The sequence below is a fragment of the Drosophila takahashii genome, chromosome 2L, assembly GCF_030179915.1.
Source record: "Drosophila takahashii strain IR98-3 E-12201 chromosome 2L, DtakHiC1v2, whole genome shotgun sequence".
Classification (NCBI taxonomy): Eukaryota; Metazoa; Arthropoda; class Insecta; order Diptera; family Drosophilidae; genus Drosophila; species Drosophila takahashii.
Window position 1 is genome coordinate 9,700,031 of NC_091678.1, and position 10,417 is coordinate 9,710,447.

Sequence of the window (10,417 nt, forward strand, 5' to 3'; positions counted from 1 at the left end):
TCGCCTCGCAAACACCTGGGTCAAACTAATTAAGCCTCTCGGCGGGGGGATCCCCACCCCACACATTTCTGTGCCAAACAATGGGCTTAGAAACATAAATCAATCAGGCGAAACAGTAACAACAACCAGGGCCAACTTGACGAGTTCCATGGGCGACCCTCAAAACAATCCAATGGACAATGATTAATCGCATTACGGGCACCGAGATGCGATGCGCGATGCCAAATGTGCTATTAAATACCCTTTGTGGAATTTGGTCATTTCGAATTCAAGGAAATTAAAGGAGGCTACTTAGTTCAACCTGTTTCAATTTAATTTTATTAAAATCAAAGATACTTGAACAAAGACAACCAAGCCTTGGACTAACCTGTCACATTTGTCAGTCGACCATTTGTCTGAAAACTAATTTTATTTTTAGTTCATAACTAACTGTCGTAGACAAAGCAGCTCCAGCTAGGAAATAAAATTTTGACCAACCTAAAAGTATTCTTTTTCAAAAATATCTCTAACAAATACAACATATTATTAACCCTGGGTTTTTTAATTTGTGAACCACAGTCATGGACCAGTATTCGTTTAAACAACTGACTGCCAAGGAGAAAGCCAAGCAGCAAGAGCTGGAAAATCGGGGCAAGCTGGATGTGATGCGATATCTTCGTGAATGTTCTGGAAGAAAGTACGATAAGCCTGTAACTCTGGCAGATTGGGACGACGAGAGCAATTTGGAACAGGAGATAGTGGACCAGATGCGCCACATCGGTTTTAAGTCGTGGGACGAAGATGCAGACCCTATGGAACCTCTGAATTTGCCAGGGTTGCCAGCTTCCAAAAATCCCTTGGTGCTGGGCACAGGAAATAATCAATTTCCGCTGATTGTGGATCCCAATTACTTCAATCGGTACAAGACTCCCCGAATTACAATTCGCAAGGACCTCTTACCGGGATATGAGTCATTCGAAAGGGAATAAATAACTTCTGGGAATTCAAAAGGAATAAAATAATAATTTATAAAAAATGAATATAAAATTTGTATACAAGGGCATTGGATATTCTGCAACCTACACTTTTTTTTTTTCAACCAGCTGACCCTTGCAAATGTCACTCTGCTTTTTTGGCGCAGTCACGCTAATTAGCCCCAGACAAGGACAAGCCATCAGGCGACCACGCCCACGCCGTTTCATCCCATTCGGAGGTCCTGCCAGACAAAACGAGACCAAACCGAACCAAAGCTCGCCCTGCCCCCCGCCACGCCCACTGTAAACATTTTAAAAATAAATTTTACGAATTGTAAATAGCTTTAGTGCGCATAATTTTGTGGATTATGCTCACGCCCCATGCGGCTGCTCCTTGAAAAGTCTGCAACGCCCAGGACTTGTTTACTCCTTTGGAGCCATGATAAATGCCTTGACATAAATCTCAGACGGAGGGGAATGACGGAGGGAGAGAGGGGCAAAGGCGGAACTCAACTTGGCTGGCTGGCAAAAGTTAATCAACATTTCATTAATTAATTTCTTTAAAGATGTCGTTGGGTGGCGAGTTGATGCCGGCCAAGAGAAAAATGGCCGGCCAGACGATTTGGACTGAGCCGGGGTAAATTATGTAAATTGGTTAAAAGCTTTTCCGGTTTTGAATTAGCAGCCTCATCAGCGACTGGATATTCCTGCTTCGCTCATTATGCCGCACCATTGAAAAAAGCGTTGAGTTATTTTCCTCATTTAACTTTGGTCTGCAACTAATTAAATTGCTAGTTGTGAATTGAATGCAAAACTAAAAATCAATAAGGAGAAAATAAGTAGCCAACTATTTTTTGGTTAAGCTAGTGGTCGTTTGCTTACTACATTTTCAATGGTAAAATATATTAAAATATTTTTAAATGAAATACAAACAATAAAAATTAGTCAATGACAGGGGTAATTAACAAGAAGGCAAGGCGTGTGAATGTCACGAAAATAGAGCAAAAGATTAGTACCGAAAAATTAGAAACGTTTAGAGATAAGAAAACAATCTATACACAAAAAAAACACATATCATTTCTATTCTTTAACATAATTTGTTATCAATTAGTATGCTGCTAACATATTTAATGTTATTTCATTGACTTCAACATAATTTGTTATCAATTTTATTTTCGCTATTGACTAGGCCACAAAATAATCAACTAATCGTAATTTATTGCCCTGTAAATGCAGTAATATTTGAGTTTTACACACTTTTCCAGTCCTAATGTTCTATTGCTGCGCGAATGTTGTGTTTTCTGAACAAAATGCGATACCTCGTATTTCTATTTATTTTCGGGTTCGCCAGGCAAATCATTTCCACGAGCGAACAGGTAAGCTTAAACTGGGAACCAGTCTCAAAAATGATACTTATTCCTCTTAAATTCATGACAGTACCAAACAAATTTCGACTACATTGAACGAAGGTTAGTGAGGCTGGAAGCTCGTCAAATCGTTGATGCCGAAAGTTTGGAGCAAAGAGTTATCCGCTTGGAAAACCGACAAAAAACGTATTATGTGGAGAAAACAATTAATCTGGACGATGTAAACTCAAAGTCTAAAAAACTTTCTCTTGAGAGAATTCTTGATCAGATTGACAAACTGGAAAATAACTTGAAGAAGGAGTTAAGTAACCGTATAACCAAATTATTATCGACATATGACGTTCTTTTTGAGAAGATTTCTATCATCGAAAAGCTGGTCGCAAGTAATGCCAGAGATACGAAATCTAAGAAATTCGATGAGATAACGATTAGTGAATCTAAAAAGTTGGAGGAGATAACGATTGGTGAATCTAAAAAGTTGGAGGAGATAACAATTGGTGAATCTGAAAAGTTTGAGGAGGTTAAGGTCCCTCAATCTAAAAAGTTGGAAGAGATTAAGGTTCCTGAAAACTTGGAAGAGATTAATGAATCCAACAAACTAGATGAGACTAAAGTTGCTGAGTCAAAGTTAAGTGACAAACCGAAAGTTGTTTTCAACAAAATTGGTGAAAAGTACTACTATATTGAAAACGATATATTCTTAGACTGGTATGCAGCTAGAAATCGATGTCGATCACTTAATGCCAGCCTGGTGAATATCCAAAATGAACAGGAATGGGCCATGCTAACAGAAGAACTATTGCCGTCCTTTAACTATTGGGTGAATATCAATGACGAAACATATTTTGACCAGTTTGCGTACGAAATTACCACCAGGAATGCTTCTTTTCTTAAATGGGCTAGGGGTCAGCCGCAGATTTCTTGGTTTATTGATTGCGTGGAATTGGTCCCAATAGATCTCTATATGAGTAAAGCTGACTGCTCAGACATAAAATTTTATATATGCGAGGCCATAATATCACCGGCAAAATTGGAAAGTAAGGAATCGAATAGTGATGTTTACCACGACGATGTACAAATAATATGGCTGCCCAAATAACATCACAACATTAAACTGTTTTAAAAAAGTCTAGCTAAAAAAATTAAATGTAAACGAATTTTTAATATATGTATACCTAATAGGTATTACCTACACAGAAAAAAAAATTGATATGAAATTGCACTCAAGTTAACATTATTTCATATCAAATTTGGGCCGATATTAATTAATGCAAGATTGATATTTCGAACATATCAAGTTGATATTTTCGAGAATATCAAGTTGATATTTTTAAATATCAATTCAATCTTAAGAAAGATTAGTGTTTAAAATAACATTTGAACTTTTTGGTCATCAAAATGATATTTTTTATATCAATTTTTGTCATCAAAATGATATTTTTTATATCAATTTTGTTCATCAAAATGATATTATTTCGTGTATATTAGTACCCCCCAGTAAAACAGAAATTTTTATATTATATTAAAACAATTTAATTCTAATCATTTCACATTTTTTTGAGTCGGTGTACATATGTACAGGTGGGCCAGCAAAATCTTCAATATTTTATTATTTTAGTTTTGCCTGTGACATACACAACGTAAAACTGCGGCCGGCACACACACACACGCACATTCAGAACCGAAATGTCTTTAAATTGTGTGCTAACTCGACGGCAAAGTTAAAATCACCACAACTTTGTAATGTTTCGACTTAGCACTCAATAAAAAAATAAATTGATTTCATTTGACAATAAAAACACCTTGTTCTCGAATATTTTTGGTCGCAAAGTTGGGCTCCAGCTGTTTTCGCAGTGCTGCACAATCTCACATTGGTACAGTGTTGTAAACTGTGGAACACTATTTCTCCCTTTCGAACTAAATTCGAAACGACATTTCATATTTTTTCATATCAAAGTCATACGATTTCATATAAATTGTAAATATACTTGATTTAAATACCGAATTCAGTATTTTTTTTCAAAAATTAATATGAAATAAGATCAAAATAATATTTCTTCATGTTAGAATGATATGACGAAACTTGATCCTTAAAAAAGATCAAATTAACCAACAAATATCAATTTGATATTTTGTCATATTTTTTTCTGTGTATCAATTGCTGCCCTTTAAAATTTTTAGTGGGGTTTCCAGACAGAATTGGACGGAAATTGATAATGAATAATATTTCTACATATATATGTATGTGTTCAGCAAAGAGAGCAAATAGTCAACGCAACTCATGTGTGAATGTTCCTTTACGGATTTACTGATAATATTTTCTGATTTAATTTTGGATTTGAATTCTAGGGAAAGCTCAACCAAAGTTTGGTTTTTTTTTTCATTCAAAACATATTTTGAAAGTGAAAGCATTGAATATATTTAATGTATATTAATTACTGGGCAATCATTTTTTACGCCTTCGATTTAGATAATCAAATCCCGAATCAAGCATCTCATATTTAAGGTGTAGAAATACCCGGCAAATTTTAGCAGCTCATCATCCGAAACAGTCTTTATTCTTATTTGGTTGCGTAAAGGTAGATGTTTTTGAGAACGCAATGCAGCAATACGTTCTAATACTTTTCTTCTTCGGGATGGCCTTGCAAACTTCCTTGGCAGGAGTACTGGTAAGTTTATTACATCATTTATTTTCGTGATATAATATTTTTTTTCTTTTGAATTCCTGATAGCGCATCGAGTCTTCGCAACTCTCAGATGAAGCGAAAATAGAGCAAGATCGATTGGTTAGTCTCTTGGGGTCAAATGTAACTGAAGAAGCTTTAAGTGCGAAAGATCAGAGTCTACATTCAATTCCTTTGGATTTACCAAGTACGAGTGAGGAGCTGGTAAGTTAATTACATAATTTATGTGATATTAACTTTAATTATCTTGTCGGCAATTTATAACAGCGTGAAGTCGAATCTTCGCAATTACCAGATGTGTCGAAAATTGAGCAAGATCGTTTGGTTAGCCTCTTGCAGTCTAATGGAACCGATGAAACTTTAGATGCGAACGATGAGAGTCTACATCTAATTTCTTTTGATTTGCCAAGTTCAAGTGCTAGCGACAATATTAAAGTCTTAAAAGAAATACAAATAAATTGGAAAAAGCTGTCGGAAATTCAAAAAACACATCCTGAAAAGGTGCCGAAATTTCAAATAACATATCCAGAAATCAGAAATCAAAACGAATTGGAATCCCGAAAATTTATAGGCCGATTTGTCAAACTCGTAGTCTTATTAATTTTATTTGTAATTTGGGTTATAAAGTCCAATTCTGAGGAAAATAAATAATAATTTTGCAACATCTGCGTAATTATTTTTATAATTTGTTATTATATGTCGTAAAGTTTTTCTACGTGTAAAGGCTTTTCTATCTTCGGAAATACTGTCTTTCCATTTCTTATATATGATTATTACGAACGATACATATATGAGTGATTCTTTGTGAAACGTATCGAGAATTTCTTCATGGTCTCAAAACGATATCTAATTTTTATGACACTATCACACCATTTAAAAAGGATTTTTAAAAAAGTTTAAAAAAAAATCCATTTGACAGAAGCGAAGATATGGCGTTGCTATTTTTTTGTTTAATTCATTTATAATTTTAAATTACGCTGGATGAAAAATAAATAAAAATACTCAAAAATTATTATTTTTGCCAAGCTTTCAGATGAAAATAACAACCATAATGGTTCCAATGCAAAATACGGTCCAAACTTAAAAAAAAATTTTTCATTCGCGGTTTTCTGCAAATCGGCCTTTTTAATCTTTATAAAAAAATAGTATAATGTTCTATACATAATTCTTGTTGGCTCCTAAAAGTTTCGTCATGGGACCTCCATTACTTTCTGCATAATTTAATAAAACATTAAAAAACAAAGCAGTCTTTCGTTATTATACATTAAATTATATTAGACGAACAGTTTCGTTCTTCATGAATTCCGGGAGAACGACCGTTCCCATTTAGGTAAAACCAATAGGAACAAGAAAGGAAGCTAGCTTCGGCCAGCCGAAGCTTATATACCCTTGCAGATCATTCCTATTAATTACAAATCGCAAAAATGTTCAATTTTCTAATATTTCTCATTAATTTTCCGATCGTTCCTATGGCAGCTATATGATATAGTCGTCCGATTTTGATCAAATTAAAATTGAAATTCGGAAATATTTAAAAAGAGTTATATCCTAGAGTAGAAGATAATACAATAAAAACCAAAGAAGCTAGAATTTATTTCCTATTACTTTTCCATTAATTTTCCGATCGTTCCTATGGCAGCTATATGATATAGTAGTCCGATTTTTTAACTAATTAATTCGAAATTCAGAAATATTTAAAAAATAACATCCCCAAAAGTAGAAGGTAATATTTCAAAAAACACCGAAGCTAGAATTTTTTAAAGCTTTTTTCTTCCGATCCTTCCTATGGGAGCTAAAAGATATAGTTGTCCGATCCGGTCGGCTCCGACATATATACTACCTGCAATAGAAAGAAGACTTTTGCGAAAGTTTCGTCCCGATAGCTCAAAAACTGAGAGACTAGTTTGCGTAGAAACAGACAGACGGACAGACGGACAGACGGACAGACAGACAGACGGACAGACGGACAGACGGACGGACAGACGGACAGACGGACATGGCTATATCGACTCGTCTTGTGATGCTGATCAAGAATATATATACTTTATGGGGTCGGAGACGTCTCCTTCACTGCGTTGCAAACTTCTGACTGAAATCATAATACCCTCTGCAAGGGTATAAAAATGCAGTTTTGTATAACAAATAAATCCCTACCAATTTCAACGTGGGACAATAACTTCTTGCTACTTATGTAATTCTAAGGAAGAACAACACGTTAGCAACACCTTACATCCAAGCTAAGACCATTCCACGTTCTCAAAAGCACCATCATATCATCTCCAACACCTAATAGCAAACTCTTTTAAAAAGATAGTCATTCGCTAAAGACATTTAAATTTTCCCAATACACAAATCATTGTAAGGAGGCTTAAAACAACAGTGGAGCGCCGCCACAGGGGGAATCAAGGAGCGACATGAACCGAACGAGGTGTGTTATTTACCAGGAGCCTGGAATGGTCTTAGCTTGGATGTGATGTGTTGCTATATATTCGAGTGTTCTTCTTTAGAACTAAATAATTAGCAAGAAGTTATTTTCCCACGTTGAAATTGGTAGGGATTTATTTGTTATACAAAACTGCATTTTTCCTATTGGTTTTACCTAAATGGGAACGGTCGTTCTCCCGGAATTCATGAAGAACGAAACTGTTCGTCTAATAAAATTTAATGTATAACAACGAAAGATTGCTTTGTTTTTTAATGTTTTATTAAATTATGCAGAAAGTAATGGAGGTCCCATGACGAAACTTTTAGGAGCCAACAAGAATTATGTATAGAACATTATACTATTTTTTTATAAAGATTAAAAATGCCGATTTGCAGAAAACCGCGAATGAAAAATTTTTTTTTAAGTTTGGACCGTATTTTGCATTGGAACCATTATGGTTGTTATTTTCATCTGAAAGCTTGGCAAAAATAATAATTTTTGAGTATTTTTATTTATTTTTCATCCAGCGTAATTTAAAATTATAAATGAATTAAACAAAAAAATAGCAACGCCATATCTTGGCTTCTGTCAAATGAATTTTTTTTAAACTTTTTTAAAAATCCTTTTTAAATGGTGTGATAGTGTCATAAAAATTAGATATCGTTTTGAGACCATGAAGAAAATCTCGATACGTTTCACAAAGAATCACTCATATATATATTGCTTTAAAATATTCTGTATACTTCCTTAATAAATACAAAGACTCTCGACCTGTCCGTTCTGTCTGCGGCATTAGTTCAGTGCAAGATTTCATTAAATTTCATTAGAGAATGTGATTAGAGGGAACACGACGCAAAGGCCTAGAGGCAAGTGCAGACAGGACATTCAAAGTGCATTTAATTAAGCAGCATGGGGCGGTTTTGAGGGAGAGGGGGACAGTAGGCAGGAGGAGGCTTTTGGGGGTGGACAAGAAATGAATCAAAACAATTGTAAATACTGCAACACAAAAGCAATTAGTGACACACAAAGCGGAAGTGCAAAAAGTGAAGCTGTTGAAAATAACTCGGCAAAAACACAAAGAGCAACCGAAAAAAAAGGACAACAAGATGACGAGTGGAACCGGGTGGTTGAAAGGGGGTGAAGAGGGACTGGGGGAAATGGGCACTGCAGAAGGCGCCAAAATAAACAAAGCGCATTGCTAGTTAGGCCAGACTTGATGAAAGGCCCGGGAAAAATCCCGTCGGCCGGGGGGAAATTGGGCGGAGGCCGAAACTGAACTGGATGCGCAACTGAAAAGTGGCCAATGTAAATCTAATTAAAAGCAAAACAAAAGCCACTCCCAACATGCCACTCAAATTATAATGCATATAGCGTGGGTCTCCAGCGAAGATAGTCGGTAGTTGGGTAGTTGGGTAGTTTGGGGCGAAGCGGAGAAAGAGCGACGTGCACAGAGAATTGGAGCTGGAGAAAAGTGTGAGAGATGTCAAGTGGAAAGCCTCTGGGCCTCTTCCTCTTCGTTAACCGAAATGAATCGTGGTTTTATTTCGACTCTAAATTAAAAATCTGAAAAAAAAAGAAATGTATCTCTAAAATAATTCAGAATTTAAAATATATAATCTGGTCGGAAAGTAAAGAAATATTATTTCAAAAAAGTAAAATATATATAAACGAATTAAAAACGTTGACATTTTAAAAAGTAAACTTATAACTTTATTGTTCATATTTATTTATGTGTTTCTTTTAATTTATTTGCAATCTATAGCAGAGTAAAATTAATACATAATAAAAAAATTTGAACTAATTGAAAAAATAACCAAAGAATGCTTAATATTTTCACAGAAATCCGATTTATTTAGTTATTTAAAGTCGTTCATTTTACAATTCTTATAAAGTTTTAACTTCTTTCTGAGATCTGTTTTACATCGACCCATTTTCTCAAAAACAAAGACACACTCAAATCTGAACTATACCTATGCTTTGGTTGAAATTTGATATGGTTACACATACTGTTACTGTGTTTATACGATGCCGAATTCACGCTATCATTTCACGCTTTCGGCCGATTCGTGCTTGTATAAACGCCATTTCGTGAATTCGGCAACACACGAAAGTTGACTATGATTTCAGCCCAAAAGCGTGATTTGGTGATATGCAGTAAGGTAACTCTGTAAAAAATGATCGACGTTGCCAGATCGCTAGAAATTGAAGGCCTTTTATAGGCTATATCTCTAATCAGTGGTATTAAAAATTAGATATTTTTGCCGGTCCGGCATCCCTATCAGCTGAGAGTGAATAAAAGCATGAATTCTCGGCTGTCGTATAAACAGGGGTTATTTCTATTTCGCGCTTTTAAGAAATCGTGATTGCTATCGTATAAACATAGTATGTGTTTATACGATGCCGAATTCACGCTATCATTTCACGCTTTCGGCCGATTCGTGCTTGTATAAACGCCATTTCGTGAATTCGGCAACACACGAAAGTTGACTATTACTGTGTTTATACGATGCCGAATTCACGCTATCATTTCACGCTTTCGGCCGATTCGTGCTTGTATAAACGCCATTTCGTGAATTCGGCAACACACGAAAGTTGACTATGATTTCAGCCCAAAAGCGTGATTTGGTGATATGCAATCTGGTAACTCTGTAAAAAATGATCAACGTTGCCAGATCGCTAGAAATTGATGGCTTTTTATAGGCCATTTCTCTAATCAGTGGTATTAAAAATTAGATATTTTTACCGGTCCGGCATCCCTATCAGCTGAGAGTGAATAAAAGCATGAATTCTCGGCTGTCGTATAAACAGGGGCAATTTCTATATCGCGCTTTCAAGAAATCGTGATTGCTATCGTATAAACATAGTATATGATTTCAGCCCAAAAGCGTGATTTGGTGATATGCAATCTGGTAACTCTGTAAAAAATGATCAACGTTGCCAGATCGCTAGAAATTGATGGCTTTTTATAGGCCATTTCTCTAATCAGTG

General features: G+C 35.3%; 2 protein-coding genes across 2 annotated transcripts; both read left to right on the forward strand.

Annotated features, from left to right (window-relative positions):
• Positions 1-328: 328 nt before the first annotated feature.
• Positions 329-1,139, forward strand: LOC108055290 (uncharacterized). The gene is made up of 2 exons (XM_017138587.3): positions 329-483; positions 559-1,139. Exon 2 carries the CDS (start codon positions 561-563, stop codon positions 966-968), a length of 408 nt encoding a protein of 135 aa, XP_016994076.2. The 5' UTR covers positions 329-483; positions 559-560; the 3' UTR covers positions 969-1,139.
• An 872-nt stretch (positions 1,140-2,011) lies between these two features.
• On the forward strand, positions 2,012-7,294 carry LOC138912797 (uncharacterized). Its single transcript, XM_070214125.1, has 6 exons — positions 2,012-2,329; positions 2,391-3,140; positions 4,873-4,989; positions 5,053-5,208; positions 5,272-5,474; positions 7,207-7,294. The coding sequence occupies exons 1-6, from the start codon at positions 2,243-2,245 to the stop codon at positions 7,292-7,294; spliced, it is 1,401 nt and encodes a 466-aa protein (XP_070070226.1). The 5' UTR covers positions 2,012-2,242.
• The last annotated feature ends 3,123 nt before the right edge of the window (positions 7,295-10,417 follow it).

Bases quoted from the DNA above. Each gene is read 5' to 3' on its own strand.
- LOC138912797 (XM_070214125.1), top strand. From the start codon at position 2,243: ATGTTGTGTTTTCTGAACAAAATGCGATACCTCGTATTTCTATTTATT. The intron at 5,209-5,271 runs GTAAGTTAATTA...AATTTATAACAG, and splicing joins CAAGTACGAGTGAGGAGCTG to CGTGAAGTCGAATCTTCGCA. The intron at 5,475-7,206 runs GTCGGAAATTCA...TGTAATTCTAAG, and splicing joins CAAATAAATTGGAAAAAGCT to GAAGAACAACACGTTAGCAA.
- LOC108055290 (XM_017138587.3), top strand. From the start codon at position 561: ATGGACCAGTATTCGTTTAAACAACTGACTGCCAAGGAGAAAGCCAAG.